This window comes from Vipera ursinii (genome assembly GCF_947247035.1).
Source record: "Vipera ursinii genome assembly, chromosome: 3".
Taxonomy (NCBI): Eukaryota; Metazoa; Chordata; class Lepidosauria; order Squamata; family Viperidae; genus Vipera; species Vipera ursinii.
The window spans coordinates 121,494,501-121,519,806 of record NC_139516.1 but is presented as its reverse complement, the minus strand read 5'-3'; the positions used below and the strand labels follow the sequence as shown (position 1 = coordinate 121,519,806).

General features: G+C 40.2%; 1 protein-coding gene across 1 annotated transcript in view; it reads right to left on the bottom strand.

The window, feature by feature from the left end:
• The window catches only part of RIN2 (Ras and Rab interactor 2), a 73,700-nt gene that overhangs the window by 3,034 nt on the left and 45,360 nt on the right, over positions 1 to 25,306 (bottom strand). The window contains exons 7-11 of the mRNA XM_083358330.1: positions 21,927 to 22,018; positions 19,263 to 20,390; positions 7,461 to 7,766; positions 5,825 to 5,956; positions 557 to 720 (exon numbers count right to left, since the gene is read on the bottom strand). Of these exons, the coding sequence (XP_083214456.1) occupies positions 557 to 720; positions 5,825 to 5,956; positions 7,461 to 7,766; positions 19,263 to 20,390; positions 21,927 to 22,018 (1,822 nt within the window). The remainder of the gene's footprint in view (positions 1 to 556; positions 721 to 5,824; positions 5,957 to 7,460; positions 7,767 to 19,262; positions 20,391 to 21,926; positions 22,019 to 25,306) is intronic.

The window sequence follows — 25,306 nt, the reverse complement described above, 5'->3', positions numbered from 1 at the left end:
ATTATTATTACTATCACTAATACTATTATTCACATAAAAAAGGAAGGTATTGTTGAGAATGGTGTTGCATAAAATTAATATGCAAATGGGTATTGCAAAGATTCTGAGGTAACATATGATGGATTCAGAGAAAACAAAGAGAAGGAAGGAAGGAGTTGATAAAGAAGGGAAGAAATAAATGCAAAGTATGCATGCTGGAACACAATTTGTCCTTGTATTACAGGTAATCTTCACTTAACAGCCCTACGTGGGACTAAAATTTCAATTGCCGAGCAATGCGGTGAATAAGAGAAAAAGCACATGATCTCACACCACTTAGTAATGGCAGTTGATCACACGCATCTCCTGTATGTTTTTTTGTTAGTTGAATGAACTAACAGCCTTCATTTTTAATTCTGAATGTAATTGATACATTTCATTTGACTTTTTCAAAGGAAGTTAGTTGTTTAACTAACATCTGCCTGGGGAAATTATATGTACAGTGCTACGCACTCTATAACACCAGTCTTCTACCTTGATACAGAAAAAAACATTTCCTGGAAAACATAAACGATACCTGAAAATCGTCAACAGATGGGATTGTTCTGTTTGTTGTTCTCCGCTTATGCCACTGCCTGAGAGTATTTCTGGCCTCCGAACACAACAGTCTGGCTGCTTGCTCTTCTTGGAAATTTTTAATTAAGGACAGTGCTCCATATGCACTTGTCAAATAGTAGCCTCCTGTGAAAATTACGAGGAGAGGAATTATTATTAATGAGTTGGTTACATGTGAAGGAATAAATCAAAACCATATCCATAATTTCCACGGTGCATTAATTTGGAAGAAACTCAGGTAAAATAGTTTGGCACTTATTTGGAAACCTGTCAGAGTTCTAAGTTTTCTCAGAAACTTGTTAGGGGTTTTCAGTGAGGAGGTCAAGTCCTCTTTAATGGCTATTTATCTATCATGTTTTCCATTACAGCACACCACTGTAAAAAATAATACTGTATTATTCATTTAGTGAAGTCAAGAGATCTGGTTGAAATGTCACGAATACTGAAGATACATGTTTACAACTCAAGAATATTCTGCAAAGTAGAGAGGTTCTGCAGTGGGAATGTTTATATAGAAAAAGATTTCTGTAAAAAGGAAGCTTCAAAATAGTTATGCCAACGGTGAATTAAACTTTTCTGCTCCTTTAGTTTCTATCTTCATCTATTATTAAAGGTAAAGGTAAAGGTTCCCCCGCACATGCATGCTAGTTGTTTCCGACTCTTATGGGCCGGTGCTCATCTCTGTTTCAAAGCCGAAGAGCCAGCGCTTGTCCGAGGACGTCTCCGTGGTCATGTGGCCGGCATGACTAGACGCCAAAGGCGCACGGAACGCTGTTACCTTCCCACCGTAGTGGTCCCTATTTTTCTACTTGCATTTTTACATGCTTTCGAACTGCTAGGTTGGCAGAAGCTGGGACGAGTAACAGGCGCTCACTCTGCTACGCGGCACTCGAGATTCGACCCGCCATACTGCCGATCTTCTGATTGACAAGCATTAGCCCTGCACAAATATAGCAGATAAATCAGAAGCTTTACACTATCACTTAAAAGCAGGGATGAGTAATGGAGAATCTGTGATCCACATAAAGTCCCTGGCAGAGTGTGGTGGGCTCTTGCTTTTCACTTGATCAGTTTGAATTCCATTAGGAGTAAGACCAGATTCATCTAGTGATTAAGATGCTGGACTAGGAATGGAGGACCTTGAGCTCTAAGTCTCGCCTTCAACATGAAAGGTAGCTGGCTAATTTTGGGATGGTCACTCCTTCTAAGCCCTAGGACAGGAGTGGGCAACCTTGGCTCTTTTATGACTCGTGGACTTCAACTCCCAGAATTCCTGAGCCAGCGGAATTCTGGGAATTGAAGTCCACGAGTCATAAAAGAGCCAAGGTTGCCTACCCCTGCCTTAGGAAGAAGGCAACAGCGCTTCTCAAACTGCTGTCTATAAAACTGAATGGACTTGTCTAAGGCCGTAGCATTTTTAAAGACTGATCCAAAGGCAAAAAGGAAAAAAAAGAAAAAAAGAAGGGACGGAGTAAAGGAGATGACTCCGATCTTTTCTTTCTAAAGAAAGAGGTTTAAAATAACTACAGGTCAATTGCCCATGGGAACAAAACATCGCAATCTGTGCGAGAGAATATACCTGTGCAAGAGTAATACACCCACGTGCATATGTGCTACTGTAGGCAGCCACACATATATTTGTGTATACCTGAAAGGTGTAGCCCTGGGAAATACCCTCAGGAATTATCAAGTGACTGGAATTTTGGAACATTTCTCTCAGCCCCTCTAAGCATGATGCTCTTTCACAAGAGAGGGACTTACGCCCGCCTCCCCTCAGCCACCAAGGTTTTGGGAAAGAAATGTTGTTTGGTGGCCTAGCAAACATCAGCATCCAGCCTCTTGGCAAGCAGCTGAGTCGAAGTTGTTTTTGTTTTCTCTTGGAAAGGGAAGTTTCTTTCCAGAATTAACAGCTTCGGCATTCTTTTGTTTCCAGCTGCCTTGGGATTGGAGGCAAAGAGTCTCTGGAATGTTTCTCTGTTCCAGACTCATGCTGGATCAAATCACTGAAAACGTAAAAAAATAAAGAAATAGTTCTTTAGAATGGAAGACATACTCTAGTCTAGGCCCTATTTAAAATGCAAATATCTTCTGAAAATGCTTGCAATCACTTTGAATGCCACTTACTCCCAATGGAAGAGTCAACAGACATTTATAGAGAACAGACACATTTATGTTTTTCTCCTAGGGGTGTCAAACTCAATTTCATTGAGGGCCGCATCAGCATTGCGGTTGCCCTCAGGGGGCCAGGTGTGTATGGCCAGGGTGGGCGTGGCCTACTGGGTGGGCGTGGCTAGAGTGCGTATGGCCTACTGGGTGGGCATGGCCAGCTCTACAACGTTCGCATCAAGGGTGCCTATGGGGGCCTGGGCAGGAGTGGGACAGATCTGAGGGTCTCTGGCAGAAGGAGGGTCTCTGGGCCAGGGCCAAGGCAGTGGGGGCCGTTCCCTCACTGTTTCCAGGATGGCTTCGTGGGCCACATGAAACCACTTTGCAGGCCGGATCCGGCCCCCGGGCCTTGTGTTTGACATGTCTGTCCTAGAGGTTATGCACACGCTAAGACAAATACAGTTTTGGCTACATTAATGCCGACTGGAAAGAGCCACTACTTGATGTTTCTTTCTCTCATTGACCTATATATCTAAAGGGTAATATGCAAAAAGCTGAAAAAGCAGTAATAGAAATAGCAGCCCCACTATTGGATGACACAATTACAATGCACTGATTCAAAGACCCAGCTGTGAATTAGATCATCCTAAGTTAGAAATCTCTCTTTGCCATTTCTCTTAGCCCTCCTTTTCCCTTTAAAGCAGCTGTATCTTTTCCTGAGATCAGGGTACTCCAAATCAAGTACTAAATCAATAGAATCTGCATGCAGGCTGGAGAAAAATCTCTGCACAGGACCAGTTGTGTTAATATGCAAAAATCCGCTCAGGGAATACAATAATCCCTGTGGCAGGGCTGCAAGAACATGAATGCAGCACATTGGGGAGGCATAACCTGGGACATTTGTGCGGTCTGCATGGAGTCCACCTATATTTGAGAGGGTAGGAAGAATCTCTGCATGGGATATGAAAAATTGGCTCAGGTTACTTGTGGGACTACCTCTCCCAAGGGTATCTGCTCATCCACTAGTTTAGATAGGGTGGGTATGTTCCAGTTCCCCCCTTCAATGTTGCCATCTAATGGGACCTTTTCAGTGGCTTTCCCAGGTCTTTGGAACAGTCTCCCACCAGAAATCAGTGGGATCCCTACTTTTTTAGCCTTTGGGATGGCTAGCTTTTCCCCAAGCATTGGTCTAGAATGGGAGGTTGAGTTGTGAGAAGGTTTGGTCTAGCTCTGGTGGGGGGGGGCGGAGAAGAGATGTTTTTAATTCTATTTTATGAATTGCTAACAGCTATCTAGGGTCATGGTATGAGGTAGATGGCCACATAAGTCCTGTAAATAAATAAAAGTCTTGAAAAGATAAATAATACTGGAGTTGAGGAAAAAAAAGAATAACAAGGAACGCTTCTTTAATGAATGCCTTTTAATATCAGTCCTACTTATACTTTTACAATTATCTCTCTTGAACAAGCCTGAGGTTTCTAATGCAAACTTTTGATTAGTGGAATGCAAATACTAGTGGACTCTCTTTACTGCTGTTGTCCACTGAACACATCCACGTTGGTGGATTTTGCAAACATGCTCCTATCCATGCTAATTTTATTTTACACCCTAAGCTAAAACACTCCAAACTGTTACCAAGATTGTTAATCTGATGCATATGTCCTTTTTAATTCCCTTGAATTCTATCATTTATTCTAAACAATTTTAAAATTAACACAATTTTGTACTAAAAGGGAAAAGATGGGATACTGGTAAGCAAAGGCACAGAAAAAGAGTCACTTCCTCAACACTGAACTCTCTTAATCTCATATATATACTCTCTATTATTTCTATAGGCAAGGAAATATTTTTCTTCTGCATTACAGATCAACAAATGTTCTAGAGAATCATATTAATTAATGGAAATACATTTATTTATTTAGCGTATGGCATAAGATACATGGACCTGCAATGTATGTTAACATTTAATCTAGATTAGTAAAGGTAAAGGTAAAGGTTCCCCCGCACATGCGTGCTAGTCGTTTCCGACTCTAGGGGCCGGTGCTCATCTCCGTTTCAAAGCCGAAGAGCCAGCGCTTGTCCGAGGATGTCTCCGTGGTCACGTGGCCGGCATGACTAGACGCCAAAGGCACACGGAACGCTGTTACCTTCCCACCAGAGAGGTCCCTATTTTTCTACTTGCGTTTTTACGTGCTTTCGAACTGCTAGGTTGGCAGAAGCTGGGACGAGTAACAGGCGCTCACTCTGTTACGCGGCACTCGGGATTCGACCCGCCAAACTGCCGACCTTCTGATCGACAAGCTCAGCGTCTTAACCCACTGAGCCACCGCGTCCCTATAATCTAGATTAGTAAAACACAATAAAATATAAATATCTATGTTCAAATACCAATGTCTAGACCAGGCATGTCAAACTGCCGGCCCGCAGGCTGGATGCGTCACACCGAAACCATGCCCACCCCATTGCCAGCAATGGGGAAAAAGTCCCGATATGTCGTGCCATCATGTGACATCGCAAGTTTACATGCCTGGTCTAGACTGTAGCAACTGCTGGCAGCCAGACTAATCTGTAGATTTTCCAGGCTCTCAAAATGGAAATACAAATCTGAAGTAATCCACTTCTATAATGAAGAACGATTATTTTTAACTGACATTCAAAAACATAAACATGAAAAAACCCTTTTCCATATTAGTGGAATGCCATAAGAGAGGCTTTTCAGAAACACAACTGGATATCACAAGAAGTATAGTTTGTTTGCTTTGTTGTGAGGAAAGTCACACTGAATAAGACTTGTTGTTCAAGCAATAAGCGTTAACATATTGTAGCTATTATAATCTAAAAGGCTAACATATTTTCTGGTTTCCAAGTTACACACAGAGACACAGAGACACATACTTCATTGATTAAAATATGCCCTCTTTTTACTTCCCATAACAACTGGGAAAAAGATTTTTAATTTCATTTGGTTTGGTTATCTTTTGTTTTGTTTTGCAGGACTTCTTTGATAAGCAGTTGGTAACAAGTTAGAAGCCTTGGCATACTTTTCAAGTTTCTCTATTCAGACATACTATCAGTAATCACATTCCTGGGAGAAAAATCATCCTTAAAGTTTCAAGGACATTACCTTCTCCATGCAACAAGGATGGGTCCAGCAGTTCCATCATGTACTCAATTTCAGCATCTAACTCCAGCATGTCACACTGAGCCACAACATAGGTCAACACTGGCAAAAAATCATCAGCCCCATACATTCTCCCTAGGAAAAGGACAGGAAATGTAGAGAGGCAGAACACAAACAATAGCAGAATTAATTGCCAGATCTTTTTGCTGTTCTCCATTTATAAAGCTGTACTCTCCATTTCATTTTTATCCATGACAAGCATTCAGATGCTTATAATACTGTCACTGAATATAGTCTGAGGTTTATAGGAACTCATGGAGCTTTTGGATGCAGCCTTAACTTTGCTTATAGAATAGGAATTTATTCTAATATCATTTAGATCAGGGGTCTTCAAACTTGGCCCTTTTTATAACTTGTGGACTTCAACTCCCAGAATTCCTCAGCCAGCCCCCTGATTTAGATGATCTCAATAGCTGTGTCTCAACAGAATTCCTTAAGGAGTGGAATCAGGATGTAATACAGAACCAATACACTAAGAACAAATAGCTCCAAAATTTAAACAAATTAACTCCTGTTCACATATTGAAACACTTCATGAATCAAACCAGTCCATGGTCTTCTATTAACTAACCCTACCTCTTCATGTTATTGGAGATGTATGAAAGTAGATTTCAAAATCACCAATTCATGACTTTAATGCTTTATTTTTGCTGATAGCAACAACACTTTTATTATTTAGGATTTTTTGACTGGTAAAAGAGGAATAGTATGTCTGGAAACATTTGATTAAAAATAAACCCACATTTTCTTATATAAAAGAATTTCATTCATCCATCCATGTTAGTAAATGTCCTCAAACGTTTTCAAATAATTGAACTCCACAACACAATTCTTGCACTATCAGGACTTGGAGGTTTACACTGAGCGAGACTCAACGGCTAAGATGAAGATGTTATATCACACATGGAGATACCAGAGAATTAAGCTATTATTAATCATCCAGTATAAAAATAGTTGACTTTTGCGTTGAGCACTTTATAACAGCCTTCAATATATAATAACACAACACCAACAATTACAATGGTATTTATTGAATGAATGCCTTTTTCAGCAGTGAATATAGAGGTGGGAGCATAACTGCAATTTCCAAAGAAACACAGAATATTCCATGTTTATTTTGCTATTTTGACTTTTTTTAAAAAATTTTTTTGCTTAAAACCAGTGTGAGTTGGCACCAATATGAGGAGCCTTTCTTATACAATAGTGACACATCATTTAAATTCAGACCAATAAGCATCACTATAATTACCTCTATAAAGTATTCACAAAAGGAAATCTGAAGCAAGGGTAATGGCAACTAAAATTCTTATTTTTTTTTCTCCAACACATTCAACATATCTAGCCCCATTCTTACAGAAATCTGACAGTCTGAACTGCACCAAGATTGTAAAAAAATACATCATCTTATCTCAACTGGAGCCAAGATTTAGACTGTCTAAAATACTGTAATAGTGTATGATGTTACAATACACCAGAAGTAAAGAAAATGTGAAATTCCTTTTGGCAGATGAAATGGTTCTCATTTTATGGAAACAATCTCTGAACAGCTTAAAACACTTTGGCCAAATGTAACATTTACCTGAATTGTTTTCCATCACAGTGTAAATCAGTTTGCACACTCTTAGTAGCAACATAACTTTCTTTTCAGGAGAGTACATTTTCTGCATTGCCATGAATTTGACTTTAATCTTTTCAACATCTACGAAATCTGGTGCTGGAACGAAAACACCCAGCTCCTGAGGGTTTCGCTGTCGGACGAGTTGAAGATTCTCTTTCAACTGTTTCCATGACCCATCAGCTGTGTGGAAATCTTTCAGCATCATCTCAACGTGGTCCTTGAGGGGTTTCAAGATGCATTTATGCATGGCCTTCTCTAATACCACATCTAAAAAAAGACAAAGAAGCTAAGAACACTACCTGGCAAAGAAGTTGATCTTTGTTTCCCCATAAAAAAAGAAAAAAAATGTAATTTCCTCATCCAGGAAAATTATTAAATTTCTAAAAACAATTTTAATGTTAAAAACAGTGTTCCAGCTACTTTTCAACAGGAAAAAAATGGCAATTGTCATCTTTATTCATGTTAATTAGGAAAGACAAAACTGTAAAATAAAAATTTGTTCACTATATGACGCAGATTTTCCTGAATCCTAGCACTACAGAGGTTTAATCAATCTGACTATTTTCTTTTACAGCTTGGAGATGGTTCAAAATGAAGCTCTCAAAAGAGAAATCATACTTCTGTCTTAAGTACTTTCTTCAAAATTTTTGGTTTCAGGGAGAAAACAAAACTACTTCCATTTGGAAGAAAAATTCTCCTGGCTGATTTACCGGTAGTAATATATAAAGATTTAAATCCTCAGCTAAAAATATAATCATCTGGGAAACTTCTGCATCTGAAGCATGACATTAAAGCTCTATAAGTACAACAATCCAGACTTAATATATTTTGTCAACCTTGCCTTGCAAACTTGTGAGACATGCTTAATTACTTTACTATAAAATTAAGTGGTTTCTCAAGATCATTGTGTACCCTACCTTTGTGTTATCTGCAAATTTGATCAGCATTTCCTCCATCCCTTCATCTAACTAATTAACAAAAATGCTGATGAGTACAGGTCCTAAGAATGAAGGTTGTGACAACCCACTCAATACCTCTCTCCAGTTTCAATGAGGGATCATTACTGAGTACTTTCTGAAAATTCCCTTTAAGCCAGGTAGTCCTCCACTTAATTGCCAGGCCATTCAGGCTACATTTAACTACATTGCTAAATCAGAATACTGTGAAGTACTTAGTCAAATGCTTTATTGAAAGTAAGATATATTTGTAGCAGTCTAAAAATATACAAAAGAATTGAGGCCTTTGAACCACGGTGCTGGAGAAGACTCCTGTGAGTCCCTTGGACTGCAAGGCGATCAAACCGGTCAGTCCTAGAGGAGATCAACCCTGACTGCTCTTTAGAAGGCCAGATCCTGAAGTTGAAACTCAAATACTTTGGCCACCTAATGAGAAGGAAGGACTCACTGGAGAAGAGCCTAATGCTGGGAAAGATTGAGGGCAATAGAAGAAGGGGACGACAGAGAATGAGGTGGCTGGATGGAGTCACTGAAGCAGTAGGCGTGAGCTTAAATGGACTCCAGAAGATGGTAGAGGACAGGAAGGCCTGGAGGAAAGTTGTCCATAGGGTTGCGATGGGTCGGACACAACTTTGCAGCTAACAACAACAACAAAAATATACTAACAGTTTAGCAAGCCTTGTCCTTCGCAGACTTCATTGCTTGTAGTTCTTCACTACTACATAGTTTTCAGAATGTTGGGATTTGCTTTAAAATCCTCCTGTTTTTGGCCTGCTCTGTAGTTTCCCAAATCCTTCTTTTTCCTCCTTTCTGAAGCTAGGGACATTTAACCTCATTCAGATATCCGCACTGAATGAGGACATATTGGACAGATGATTTAAACTCTCTGGACACAAGATTTACATTTATTCAGAGTTAGAGATATAGCGTGGCCATCTATCTATCAATCCAGTTGATTAATTCTGCCCTTTAATTTTGCTTGTCATTTGCTTTAAATGCCATCTATCTATCAATCCAGTTGATTAATTCTGCCCTTTAATTTTGCTTGTCATTTGCTTTAAATGCCATCTATCTATCAATCCAGTTGATTAATTCTGCCCTTTAATTTTGTCCTTTGCTTTAAAATCCTCCTGTTTTGGGCCTGCTCTGTAGTTTCCCAAATCCTTCTTTTTCTCCTTTCTGAAGCTAGGGACATTTAACCTCATTCACTAGAAGAGTAGATACTCCCTAAAAGACTGGTCCTTATTTTGGGCTCCAGGAACTATATTCAGTCCAGTTTTGAAAACGCCTAATTTAAATCATATCCTTAACATTAATTGCTACATTATATTTCCATTTGTAACATGTGCTTATTTATTTTCTTGCTCTCTTCACACAGAAAATATCCTAAAGTCAATGACAGTTGAGCAGCCAATATATTTTTTATTATTATAGTTGGTTGCATAGTCAGCCAGATGTTCAGACTTAATTTGGCGTTTTAATCCATATTGTTGCACAGTCAGTCAGATGTTCAGACTGGATTTGGCATTTTTATCTGCTCATCGAGTCCTTTCCAAGGACCTGGCATAGCCAGATGTTGATGTTTGATGATGTTAAAGGTATTGTCGCAGGAAATAAGCCACCTGAGTAAAGCAGTCTTTTGTAATTGACTTACAGTAATTATTATTACCTATTTTCAGAGTAATGCATAATTATGCATAAATCCACTAGCATATATTTTTTTAAAAAATAGCCATTTGAAAAGCTGAAAGTGGTGGCGAAGAAAAAAATAAACAACAATTACAAATATGAAGTTTTGTTATAAAAAAATGCCTTAGTAAAATAAACTCATATTTCAGGGGGTGGAGAAGGACATTGGTGATAATGCAGGAAATCACAGCTGAGGGTATGATACACAGGGTGCAAATCTGGGGGCTGTGTTAGACTGAAAGAAAATCTTAGCCTCTCTACATTGAAAGACAAAGCCAATCAGCAACAAAGTCACTACCACACACCCACACAAGCATCAACATTGTTTTGTTTTTTTCACCAAAAGGAGGAAATGGTGTAAACATCTTTTATTTTGACAGACTATCCATCCTTTCCTCCCACATTTTCTGTGTACAAGGTTCCCAACCAGCTGGAATATCTGAATAAACTGCAACACTGTTTTCTAGAGACACTCCTATGTATTCTGTATACAGACAAGTCAATATTTGTAACCTTGAATGAGCACTTGCATACCTTAGCACTAACCACAAAGGAGCACTTTATCAGTTGCATATAGCTTCACTCCCTCTGAACAATATTTTTCCACAATTCCTGACGCTTCATCCCAATGAGGGTTTATCTTTTCTGATTCTCCTTTAGCAAAGCAACATTCTGTGTCCTAATCCACTCAGTACAATATGAAGTGCAGTGATGCATATGGGCACCAACAATGGTGCTTATTAATTCAGTTTAAATGAGTAGTTTTTGTAGCATTTTTGGTAATTTTACAAAAGTTACTTGCTAGATGATACATGGAAGGGGCTGGGGGAGAAGCCGGGGTGGGGGGTGGGGGTGGGGATTCCTTGGTGGAAAGTTACTGGATAGGACTAGTATTCCAGATGTCTGAAGGCAGTTATGTAAAATGGATGTTTGAAGTTATTTTATGAGCCACGCTACAATTTTTGTAAGTTTCTTCCTAAAAATAATTCTGTTCCTGTTCATCCAATTAATCCTAATAGGCTGCTCAAGAATTTGTCTCAAATAACGAATGGTAGTGGCATGGCATTATCAATGCAGAACATACATGCATATAATTGTCCTCCCAAAATCCCCCCCCAAAAAAAGAGGAACAAAGGTATAAATTTCTGGAAAAATGAGGTAAACAAAACATTTAAAGGTTGCCTTGTGGCCCTCAGTACTGGATCGTACAAAAAACATATAACAAGTTATTTTCTCGGCAATTTAAAAGCAGGGTATCAGCTAAAGAGGTGGTTCAATCATTAAATGACTAAGTCCTGGAAACGGAGAACTACTTTAAATAACTCCCATTCACTTCCATTATTTGCCAGGGACATGACCACATCTTGAATCAGCTTCTTACAGAGAGGTTTTCTGAAGAGCCAAATTCAAAAGGCGTTACAAGAAATGAAACTTTAGGATTGATTTAACAAATCAGCCATTAGAACTCAATGATACATATCCGAACAGAGTACAGAAAAAATGCCCCAACTTCCAGGCAAGAAGCAGCTCTCACAGCATTCAACAGCAGTATTGCCAATGGCTAGCAAAACTGAATCTTTCAGTTATTCTTTTCTGTAACTGTATTAATTTCATTTTAGAGAAAAAATATCAAAAAACATTCCCCCCTGCCCTTCAGTTTGCTCTACGTGAAATTTCATGTGTTTCTCCGTGATGATCTCTGGCTTAAAAGATAATCAAAATTTGGTTTTGAATTGATACAGTTGTTTATAGACATAGTCTGATACTGCACAAATACAATGTTGCATTTTCCAGAGATTATGTTTAGGACTGTAGCTATAAGTATTATTTTTAATCACCACACAATTATTTTGTGCTTTATCACACGGGCAATTGTAGAGGGACTTTAAGCCTCTCCTTAGGCAATTAGTCACTCCAAAGTGGAAAGAGGAAGTGTTTAAATAGTATGAGTAGCTTTCCTTTGATTTCTGGAATGTCCATCTGCTTCCTGTAGAAAAGCACTCTTATGCAATCTTTTGCGGCACAACACATATAATGAAAACAAATATTTGTGTGAATTTTTGTCCTAAAAGAACCTCTTGTTTCACTTTATTTTTTTACTAAAATTTGCTCTTACAACTCATAATACATCACTGTCGTTTAATAAATTAAAAATAAAGCACCAGTGGTGATATTTGGCTTTCACTCCTGGTATGTAGTAACTGAGATGGTTTTGATATGGATTCTGTGGAGCATCACAGAATCCTATTCTAAAGTGATCCCCACCAAGTTAAACGATAGATTGGTTAAGTAATTTAATAAGTAACTGCTTAAATCAGGGGTGTCAAACTGCCAGCCCGTGGGCCGGATGTGTCATGTTGAAACCGTGCCCACCCCATTGCCGGCAATGGAAAAAAAGTCACGATACGTCACGTGACGAGTTTGACACCCCTGGCTTAAATAATTTAAGTGGTAACGGAAAAGCAACCATAGAATTGGAAGATACCTTAAAAGATCTTTCAGTCCAGTGTACATCCTACTGGAGGATTCAGTGGAACATCTCTGACAGATGACCCTCCACTCTAAATTTGAAAACTTCTACCGTGTTTCCCAGAAATTAAGACCCGCTCTTATATACTTTTTGCATCCAAAAGTGGCATTAGGTCTCACTTTGGGTTGGGCTGTGTCTTATATTCGCGAGATCTTTTTTTTTCGTGAGAACTTGGAAGGTCTGACTGAACTTTTTGAAGTCTCAGGAACTCCTTTTCCCTGCAGCAGGAGAGAAATGAGCCAGAGCTGGAAAGCAGGTTAGTGAAGTTTTTTTTTTTTTTTTTGCTTTCAGGAAGAGGGAGGAGCTGGGTGATGGTGCGCCAAGCTCTATAGCAGTGCTCAGTGGCGTAGGGTGGGTTGTCAGCACCCGGGGCAAGGCAAGTAATTTGTGCCCCCTAACCGCACGCCTGGCACCCTCCCCCCTCCACAGTGGGCGGCGACCCAACGGCTCGGATCAGATTCACACAGCCAGCACTGCAGTGAGAGAGAGTGAGTGAGCCAGGCAGGGGCAAAGAGCTGCGAGTGCGAGCGCGCCCCCCCAGATGTTACACCCGGTGCGGCCGGCCCCCCCTGCACCCCCCACGCTACGCCACTGGCAGTGCTGGGAGAAGCGGCAGGAAATGGGGCTGCCATTTTGAGAAGGGAGATGTGAGGCGGATGCAGGGCCACAAGCAAGTGCTCTTCTCTGCTCTGCATCGCTGTGCACAGCCGCTCCGCTTGCTATTCTCCGTTCTCTCCAGTGGCGGCGACGGAGGGAGGTGGTGGGGGAGGCTTGTGCCACCCAGTCATGGGGCAAGCCACAGGAGAGTTGGCGGAGGAGAAGCAGGTGGCAGATGCCACCAGGTAGGTGATCTGTGGGGCGGAGAATGAAAAAAAACCCCTCCAGTGGCACACAGCGGCAGTGGAGCCTTTCGCCGTCACTCCCCCCTGGCTCTGAAACAGCAGAGAGGGACCAGGTCTACCCCGCCCATCCTCCATACGGTAGCATGGCAGTCCAGCTTGGGAGGGGAGTGAAAGGGAGCAAGGAATAGCCTGGCTGGGGGGAGCCCTGAAGGAAGTGGGTGTGGGGCATGTGGGGCAGCTCCACCCCCTCCCCCGCCTCGTTGTGGTGGCAGCGGCACAATGTACCCCATTGCAACAGCCAGGTGGGACGGAGTGGGTGCGGTACTAATTAGAGCTTATTTTTGGAGTATGGTTTATATTAGGCCCACCCTCACTAATCAGGGTAGGTCTTTTTTTCGTGGTGGGATTTTGGGGGAAACACGGTAGTACAAGTAGTCCTTATCTTACAATTGTTCATTTAATGACAGTTCAATGTTATAACGGCCTCAGAAAGAGTGATTTACAACTTTTCCTCATACATACAACTATTGGTCATGTGATCACAATTCAGCAGTTCGGCAACTGACTTGTATTTACAACTGGTTGCAGCATCCTATGATCAAGTAATTGGAATTTGCAAGCTTTCCAATTGGTTTCCAGCAAGCCATGTCAACTGGAAAAGCTGAATTCACTTAATAATTGCCTGATTTAATTACCTCAGTAAAAATGGTCATAAAATGAGGTTGGTAACTTGATGACTTCCTTTACAATCACAAGAACGTATCATGGGAATTCAGGTCCCAATTGTGGTCATAACTTGAAAACTACCTGTAAAAAGGGATCTCAGCATTTTATATGGCAGCCTGTTCTACTGACAACTTGCCAGACAGGAAGTTCCTTCTGAGGAGCTTGATCTTGTAGTTCTTTGTAATTTTGATGCATCTGTTCTAATCTTGCTTTCTGAGATAATAGAAAATAAGCCCAATCTGACATTGTTTTTGTCTTGGAGAAAATGTGATGTGATCTGAGGGTGCCACAGTCAGCGTTCTCGGACTGCTATGGAGCTTATTGGAGTCTCTTCTCTCTTTGGGAGCAAGGTATCTGTTCGATCAATCTGTCTGAAGCATCCAACGGATCTCCTCCCTTTCCAGAGGGTGCTTGGGGTTTCTCCAAAAGCCTGGAGACAACTCTGCTAGAGATTTGGTTGCCTGCTGGAATTGGGAAAAGGCTATAGCCTGGGACAGGGATTGTACCTGAGCAGCCTCTTCTTGTTGGCTGAGCCAGAAAAATTCCTTTGCTCCAGACATGTCAAACACAAGGCCCGGGGGCCGGATCTGGCCCGCAAAGTGGTTTCATGTGTCTCGCGAAGCCATCCTGGAAACAGTGAGGGAACGGCCCCCACTGCCTTGGCCCTGGCCCAGAGACCCTCCTTCTGCCAGAGACCCTCAGATCTGTCCCACTCCTGCCCAGGCCCCCATAGGCACCCTTGATGCGAACGATGTAGAACTGGCCACGCCCACCCAGTAGGCCATACACATTGTAGCCACGCCCACCCAGTAGGCCACGCCCACCCTGGAGATACCCACCCAGCCCCGTGAGGGCAACCGCAATGCTGCTGCGGCCCTCAATGAAATTGAGTTTGACACCCCTGCTTTGCTCAGTGAGGAACACTGGGAGATGAGGCAACAAAGAGGTTGTCCGTTGGATGCTTCAGACAGATTGATCGAACAGATACCTTGCTCCTGAAGAGAAAAGAGACTCCAATAAGCTCCATAGAAATCCGAGAATGCTGACTGTGGCACCAGAGTGGTGCTGGTGAAAGAGTGAGTCTAACCGAACACAAAAACCCCATCAAGTTTCAGCAGTCTTTTTCTGAAATGACTTGGACCCTTCTGGGAAGAGTGGGCCAGAAAGACATTTACCAGAACAGTATAAATCAGGGCTTTTCAACCAGTGGTACGGGTAGGTGGTACACGACCATCCTAGAAAAGTGGTAGCAGGGGAGGGGAATGAGCTGAACCGGTGGCAGCACCACACAAGCCTAAGCAAGGGATGGCTGGAGCTAGGCGATTGGTGGTACTCGGATGTTGCCATATCCTAAAAGTGGTACAATGGGTGAAAAGGTTGAAAAGCCCTGGTAGAAATAATTTGCGCTGCATTTTGAGTTCGATGCCTGCTGGTCAGGTTCAGCAGAGATAATGAAATTCTGTGAATCCACCTTGCTACAGAATTGAACAATTCTGGAATCCTTGCCATGCCTCTTTGTTGGCCTGGCCTGCCTTGAAGGGCTGATATTCATCTTGAAAGCCTGAGGAAAGGTTCCATTTTATACTGAACAAAATCAAGGTGATGCTATTTTGAGTTTCTTTCCTTCTATCTTAAGACTGTAATCTGTTCTCCAACTTCCCACCAAAAGGATTTCTCCTATATTCCCTTGAGACAGCTCTGCATTTCTTTACATGGGAGACAGAGCTGCAGACAGAAAGAGGAAAAGTCCTTGTTCTAAGGACTTACAATAGGCGATTGGCTTTCACTGAGAATATAGTTCCTTGAATAGTGATGAATAAGAAAAGCTTTTTTGAAAATTGCTGTAATCATGGCATAGACATTCACTACTTGGGAAAAAGATTATAATCTGTTGTAATTATGACAGATCTAGACAAAGTATTAAATTGCAGACAACATCCAAGCAAGAAAGATTTGCATTGTCAAACCTATAGTTTTTCCTATTGTAATATATTGCTGTGAAAGTCTAAACAAAGTCTAAATGAAGAAAAATGGATGTGTTGGCATTGCGGTGCTGGAGAAAATGGCTGAGAATACTTTGGCCACAAGAACAAATCACTCAGTACTAAACGACTCACTAGAAATCGCTAAAAAACCTAGGGATGCTGCAGTTTAAGAAATGTTTTGAACACAAGGGCAAGTCACTGGGAGAAGCCCCTGTTACTTGGAAATACTGAAGGCATTAAAAAATGAGCCTAGCAGAAGAAGGTAAAATGACACAAACATGAGCTTACAAAAACTCAAAGATGTAGTTATTAGCTGAATTAGGTCCACTTCATTACCAAGGTTTAGAACAGGGGTAGGCAACCTCGGCTCTTTTATGACTCGTGGACTTCAACTCCCAGAATTCCTGAGTCAGCTATGCTGACTCAGGAATTCTGGGAGTTGAAGTCCACGAGTCATAAAAGAGCCGAGGTTGCCTACCCCTGGTTTAGAAGCAACTGAATGAGGAACAGCAACGGTAGCAGTTGAAAGTAATTCCTTGAACTCCTCACATGGCCATCTTTATATTATTCAGCATTTGCTCTCATAACTTTAAGCCCGCGTAGGAGGTGCAGAGGGATATTGAATGTTGTTCTCTTTAACACTGACAGCCACACAGGTGGCCCAGACATGTTCTAGAATGCTTGAAATACTCCACAGTCATTAACTTAGTAACTTCGGCAAACTGACTTTGTAGCATCTTTGTAAGACTGAGACATTTTTCCCCTTCCTCATAAAACAAGAATTAAGGCAAAGGAGGAGGAATAACATGATCTGACCGTGAGAAGTGAAAGAAGGCTGCTCTTTGCACAATCCATATAATGTATTTAACACATTCCTACGCAATATTGCAATGACAATTTACTCATCCTATGAAACGTGCCATGGATTATTTTCCATGCCTCCTAATAGGGATTTCCAAGTTCATGACAATGTACCGTTAGATTCAGTGGTGAGAAGCAAAATAAATTGCACGCCAAGACTGCTCTGTTTCCGACTTTCCTGGAAATATCTGGCATGGAAATATTTCTTGGAATTCTTGGAAATAGTCTGTTGGATCAGGCAGTGAACATGTGTACATAGAACTTGTTAAGTCACACCATGAACCAAACTATTGCATCACTAGTATACTTTGTAGTAAGCAACAAGATCACAGGCCTCTGATCAGAAACTGTTACCCTAAATTCTTCCTACAGAACTGAGAATAAAGCTTATTTGAAGCAAACCTCATTTCTAGAGAAATTAAGTGACAACAAATAAGAAAACTTTTTTAAAAATATCAATGTCTAGTTGTAATATTTGTTTTCCCTCTTTCTTCCTACATATTTGTCGTCGAGAGCCTGAATTTAGTCTATGGAATAGGCTGGCCTTGTTTTATTGCCTAAGATGACTCAATTGATTTGCCACATAGCTCTTGCCTAAATCAGCAACATCTGATGCATTTGCTCTGTTGTGGTTGTTTGCAAACCTCAAGACTGGTGAAGGCAGCAAAATTGTTCAAAAGCAAAATTTCTTGCTGGCTTAAGCTGCCTTTCCGCAAAATTAAGCATGGCTCATCAATTGTTCAACTAAGCCCATGCAGCTAAAATATACTGCCCCCCCTCCTCTTTCTCACACACCAGTCACAGAATGGCATTAACAAAAGAAGAAGGTAGTAACTTAGCTGATCACCAAGGCTAAGATTGCTTTCTCAACTTTGGAGTACACATCAAGGCATGCAAATTATACATTCAAACAAAACACAAGCCTATTTCAAAACCTTGATACGAACTACTGTATTTCATTTAAAGTTATGACACTATTTTTTTTAAAGAAAAATCACAGGCTGTTACTGCATTGGCAACATATTCCCTTAGTGTTGAATCAACACTGCCTCCTACATATGGAAATCGCTATTTAATTAAGGCAGGCCAAATTTTTCATCCCAGAAATCATTATTCCAAAAGTTTTTTTCAACAAATTTGGAGCACGCTGAATCAGTGAGAAGGGAAAGGAAAACAATTCAGTGAAATGAGCTTACAAGGAAAGTATTTTTGCCTTGAGGGACATTTTCAAGCAAAATGGATGCCACGGATACTTACAAAAATGAATAGAAACAACGCTATAAAGCTAACTTGCATTTTGATACACACATCCTTCCATTAATATGTAAAATGTTTACATAAACACAAAGCAAACAAAATCTGAGATAAGTGACATTTCCCTTTCTTAGGCTTTTTTTTTTACTTTAGAAACCTGTTCCTCACTTGTTCTGATTTTTTTAAAGAAAAACAATGGTAGGATTTTATTATCCATGCACTGCATTTTGTACTGTAAGGCTTTATAATTTGATGCTATTTAAGGGTTTGTTTCTTAAAAATGAACTTCTATTTATTTATTTATTTATTTATTTATTAGTTGAATTTATATACCACCCTATTCCCGGAGGAATTTATTGTACTGTTGCTTTTACTGATGTTTCATTTTTATAAGCTAAATTTTAAAATAGAACATCAGATTACATACATTTTAAATAACAAGTAAATAATAGTATTAATAAATAAATCCTGCAACGTGACTAAAAAAACCTGCTACTCCCAATCATGATGCCTGGTCTTATATATTACTATATTTCTACAATTAAACTTCTCATAATATTAGAGTTCTGGAATACTGTATTCCTTTCCAGAAAGAAAATGGAAGTTTAGTAATAACATAATAACAAATTCTTGTTTTTCTTGTCATCCCCATCCTCATGTTATGTGTGAGAGCAAAGAACTTTTTTTTCCATTTACCTAACTTTGTAAGACTCTGCTGAAAATGTAATATTAAATAAAGGGCATTGAACAAAATGCAGATCTAGCAGAGGGTTAGGTTTGAAGTAGCTTGTGTGACAAGGAAGAGATGGAGTTGCCACTTCACTTATGAAAAAAGAGCCAGACCTTTCAAAGCCAGATGGAAAGGGCAGACACAGGAACAGCATATTTTTGCTCGTGAAAGGTGCCGCACATTTGCTTACCTATTTGGTCTTCCGGAATCAGAGATTCAATGGGAGGATCCAGTTCAGAACTCTGAGATAAATAGCTCTTTACTTGGGTCATGAACTGCCGAATAGTTTGAAGCATGTCTGTGCTGGAAACATGACACTCCTTGTTCTCCTGTAGAAAGCTTATGTAGTCCTGAACAAGGCAACCAAAATAGGTACGCTTGTCTCGAGACATTTCTGCTATTTTCTTAACCATCCTTTTCTCGGGGGTCATGAAGGAACTGAAGACGCCACTCATTTTCCTCAGCTGGGATTTGACAATTTTGGGAAGCACAAATGAACCATTCCTTTTTTTCTTGGGCTTCAAAGGTGGTGCCATGCTCTCCTGGTCACTTTCCCCCTCGAACTCCTCCAGGCTGCTGTTGGTATCCCCGTCGTAAGCAAAGAGCGGCATGCTCCGATCAAAATCCAGAGAGTCAGAGGAGGATGTGGACAGGCTCATGTTGCTTAGTCTTTGCCTGCCTCCATTCCACTGCACTTGTGACTCACGGTGTGTAGCTAAGCTGTTCTTGCTCTCCGAGTTCTGCTGAGGCGGAGCTCGACCTGGAATGCTGGCAGTTTCTGTGCCATCCACCAAATTATGGCTGGGTTCATTTACTGCTGAGTTCTTTGCATTGCTCTGTGCTTCTAAGGAGACAGCCTTTTTTTTCAGGCGAGGCGGTGGGATAGGAGTTGGCCTCTTCGGTATCACATCCAAGTTGGAGTGTTTGCTGTGACTGACAGTTTCTGGCAGACTGGCCTGGTTTGTAGTCCTGGACAGCTGAGGGTGTGCAAGAAGACTATGAATAGACGGCGGGGGAGGCCTGGGTGGGGGAGAACAGGATCTCTCAGGGCCATTCGCATCTTGTGGTTTTGGGCTGGATCTTTTCAGATTTCCACCAACATCCTGGCTATGCACTTTCAAGAAGAGAGGATTAATAAAACACAGGGCTCCGTTGGTCTGGCTGCATTCCAGCTCTGAAGGCGTTCTGGTTCTTATAGAATGAACTCCATTTATGAGGCAGAGCTGCTGGGAGCTATTATAAATGCTGTCTGAAGGCAGAGGCTTCTGGAGGGACGAAGAGTTTTGCAGTTTGTTGTTAGCTGGAGAGCTCCAAAAATCTGAAAGTCATTATTTAGTTAGCAAAAGAATGCAAATATTATGCCTCGAGTGCTCAGAATGTTCTACTCAAAATGTTTTGCTCTAAAAGGGGGAGGATATTTTATAAGATCAGCTTGAAACCTTTGAGTCCAGGAGTTGAAAAAAGGAAATATACATACAGACAAGTACAAGGTAGAGTTTACCAGGGATACCGCTTGCACGAGCTTAGTGCATTTCAAAAATAATTCTACACTAATAAACCCCATCAGTTAATTCCAAACATTTTCTAATTGTAACTCAGATCTATTGGTGTTGCTTGACCTTAATGCTAACCACCTGCCTTGTTATTTCCTAAAATCACAGAAGAGATACTTCTGGAAATCCTCTCTGTCAGATGGAACACTGCCTTGGATGCAATGTGCGGGCTTTGTAAGAAGTCAATGATAACAGCAGTTTTTTTTAAAAAGGCAGCTTTCTCAATTTGATCCTCTCTGATCAATTTTTCAGTGGCTTAATTTAGACATTATGCCGAACATGGATTAATTCAAATATTATGCCAAACTATGGTTTATGTCCCCAGAAAATCAGGTTTAGAGTGGCATATTTATTTTAGGTTTCTGTGCGCTAAGCAGGACCATGGCTAATGGCAAGAAGGACTAGAATTGGAGGTAGAGAAGGGAACTTTATATGCTCTTATGACCTACTTGAAGCACAGGCAGAATACAAATATAATAATCATCAAAATTATAAACACTGAGTCCCATAACTCCAGAAATAGAAAAATGGTGTTTTAAAAAATAGCTGTGGATTAATTCCTTAACTTCTATGGGACTGCTTCTATGACTCAAACTAATATTTAAAGACATCATTTATTTATTTTTCAGTCAAAAATAGCTAAAATATGTTTCCAGGCCACATGACAGTTCCAGACTTGGGAGAGAAAGTTTAACTCTTCTGCTCCACTCATTTCTATATTTTTCCCCACCCGGCATGTCATTTTCCTAATCTGAATTACCTTTTTCTAAATATGCTTCTGTCATGAGGAAAAACAGATACTCACTTGATACCAATGTTTCTTCTGTATGACAAGAAGCGATTGGTGGGTGTGTGGGCTGAACCAGAAAAGTGACATGCAGGGGAATATTCAAAACAGAAGTATCCAATAATTTGGGGCCATAGAATTGGGATATATAGAATTTGGGGAGAATTCTAAGCACACTCAAAAAACAGCTGACATAATAAATGCAGCCAATCATAGAACAGCCTTAACTTGTACCCCAACATATTATACTCTCAAATATATCTGCATTGGTCTAAGTGAAAATACACTTGATGCTTTTCTTTTCAGCAAGCTAATGTCCCATTGTTTGTTTTTATTAATGAAGTTCAATAAATTAATGCAAAAAAATTGAGGGAGATTAGACGCAAAGCCAAGGAATGCATCATGGGCAAACTTCTGCCACATTAGAGACTAGAGATTAAAATCACCTCTTCCTGATGCCACAGCTGCAATTTAACTCTGCCCTTCCCTCCCACCATTGTCTGCTTTTACTTACTCAATCCCAGCTGAGCAGCCTCTTCAAGTTCAGATTCTGTTGTTGCTGCTGCAATTGCCTGAGGTAACTTCAAGGTAAATGGCAGGACATCCCTTATTTGGAAACAATTAAGGCATTAACTTGCTTTACTCTTCTGCATCTGCCTCTTAATGTCAGCAACAATCTCATACGTTTTCCTCAGAAAAAAAACAACTTTCTATTGCCACTTCCTCTTATTTCACTCTTAATTCTCCAATAGATAGTTCAGAATAAACTTGTATATTGAATAGTTCAGAGTTTTCCACTTTTTATTTACAATTAGATCGATCAGATTGCAAATTGATTACATCAAGACATTGATTTTCAACGGGAGATTTTAAGAAGGATCCTAAAGGCATTTGAACTATGGCTCAGTTGCAGTATAAGTGCAACAAACATATTTCATTTGTCCAGACCACAAATGATTTTTGGAGACGTTTAGTGAACCACTGCAAGGCAAATATAATTGACAAACATGGTGGAGCAACAACAACTAGGTTTTGTATGCAAGAAAGCCTTTAGTAAGCCTCTACCATCCAACACAACTGATCTCAGGATGCCAGGGTTAGGATAGAAGTTGGATGGAGACCTGAGTGAGCTGCAATTAAATAAATAATCCCAAAATAGATTAGAGTGCAAACCTATTATCAGACTGAGCATTGAGCTTGCCCTTCTGAAGCTAGGCATTTGTCAAATAACAAAATAAATGGATACAGCTACTGATAGCTTCCTACACATGTTATAAATTTCCTGTTTCCATATTAAAAACTATACCTAGAAGAGCACTTCTAAAGGGCTCTGGATATGAACCCATGGATATAGATACTAGACACTTGGACATATTTTTTAATTTTATGATAGAAAACATCTAATTTACAAGATCAGGCAAATTATCAACATTTTGGCAGTACCTTTAAAGTGTTTATTTCACCCATTTTTTGCAATTGGGAAACCCATCAATAGATGAATCCCAATGGGTTTCAAACTAATCCAGCATGATCACCCAGTAGGTTTCAAATACATCATATACACTGCTAACAAGATGAGTATTGCACTATTTTTAGATAAATTTTTCTTCGCTAAGAAATGTGTAAAACTGAAATGTATCTCTTCCTAAAAGTTTTCACTGAATTAGTGTACAGCATTAAACATTATAAGCACCTCATATGCAAAGAATTTATACTGAAATCCCAGAGTTTTAGTGGAAATTGTTATTTTTTAATTTTGTTTTGTTTGGCCTTGAACAGGCTGTTATTTTTTAATTTTCTTTTGTTTGGCCTTGAACAGGCGGGCTTCAGAGAAAGCAAAAATTATAAAACAACATAGATGGGGATTGAGTCACTTACTGGATAATACAGTAAAACCAAGACAATCTCTATAAGCTGTATTTACTGATGTTATGCACACCTTCAAAAGTATCTCCAAAAAGAAACTATGGAAAGCTTTGAGACATATCAAGCTCATGTATAAAGTGCATGAAAATACTAAACTGAAAAAATAGGCAATTCTTTGAGCCTGTCCCTACCAAAAGAGGAGTCAAACAAAGCTGCCCTATTGCTCCCTCATTAGTCGATCTTTATACAAACTCCATCTCATTTTTTAAGATGGCGGCGCCTGGAATGGCTGCGGCTGCATTGACTCTTGAAGGCAAATAGTTTTGGGAGGGATAGTAAGGGCTATAGGCCACATGATCAGGAAGATTTTAATGTGTTTGAGCAACATGGTGGAACTAAGGTAACATACGACATACGACCGACAATCTTTGCTGGCATGGCAAGTTTCTAGTTCTTTTGGAACTGTTGGTGAGACCGTTAAAAGTCGTTGGCACTGTTTGAATTTGTTCTACCAGCAGCAAGATCTGACTGCTGGCCCAGTGATGGATTGTATTGCAAATCAGGGCTGTTTCCAGAGGAGGCAGAGGAGGAGAGGACCTGGAGCTTATGGAGTGAAGGAACTGGATGAGGCTGTCGGCAGGCCCAGAGGAAGCGAGTGGGGCTTTTGGAGGAGTTGGTGACAGCAGCAGCGTGCTCCAGGGGCGAAAAGAAGCAAGGCCTCTTTAAGGAAAAGGTGGAAGAGTCAGGATCAGAAAAAGGAAAGAAGGCGAGGTTGTCAGAATACAAGCGAATTTGAGGGCTAATCCACATGGAGCCCCATTTCCATCTGTCCTGTGTGCCATCATTCACTCCCTAGAGACTAAAATGGACAATGTGAAATTTGAGCGGGCCACAAACAAGAAGTATATATCGGAGGTGGTGACCCTTTGAGAGCTGTATGCAACGAAATTTCATTTTGATGTATGCCGATTGGTGTACATTCAAAGTGACAATAAAGTTATCATCATCATCACCAATTGCCTTACAAAAGCAGAACTCTACCCACTGAACATTGCAGGAGGGCAAGCACCAGTGTGACTTTACCCAGATGATGCAGTGTTCTTGTCACTGAATGTAATAGGACTAAAGAGGGCCTTTCATTCTTTATGCCTCTTTTCTGTTTGCATCATCATTCAACTAAGCAGGAACAAAGCAAGGATTATGGTGCTCTTAAAAAGACCCCAGAGACTCAAAGGAGCAGTGGAACCAGTCGGCCATTTTCCTAAATAAGAGAAGCAAGCAAATATATATTGTAATTGCCATTAAACTCCTTGTACCCAAGTTCTAACCCAACTTGCTTCCATAAAAGTTGGAGTAGAATTAGAGTAGGAAAACAAACAACTCTGCTTGAGTCCAAGGTTTCTAGATTATTTTAAACATAATTTTTATTGAGAAAAGTTAGATAAAAGATTCAATGCAAACATATAGAGAAAAGTTAGAGAAAGATAAAAGATAAAATAAAAAATGAAGAAAGCAACATAGTTAAAGAAAGAAAAAGATAATAAAGGAAGAAACCTCTGCCCCCCTCATTCAAATTATATTACAAAGATCCCTTCTGTCCCATATTCAACTCCTTTTCAATCAGTAATCTACAAATCACTATTTCACCTTATTTCATTTTCAGCCAAAAAAAAAATAATCCATAAAAGTTCCAGTCTTTTATAAAAAGTATTTATTGCTTTATCCCTGACCAAACAGGTGAGTTTTGCCATTTCTGTTAATTTTGTCATCTTTACAATCTCTTCCTCCATTGTGGGTATTTCAGTATTTCTCTGGTTTCTGGGGAAAAAAATCTCTAAGTGGCAGCACTCCGCCTGGAAATAGGCCTGCTCAAGGTAGAAACTAGGGTCCAATCAGGATATGTAACGAAAGCTGAATTTGCTACCAGAAGTCTTGGGCATTCTGATATTAGCAAGATTCTCCTATGTATCTAAAAGTTAGGGTAGAGCAGAAAATGGCACAATGTCAGCTTCCATTGCCCATGTTTTG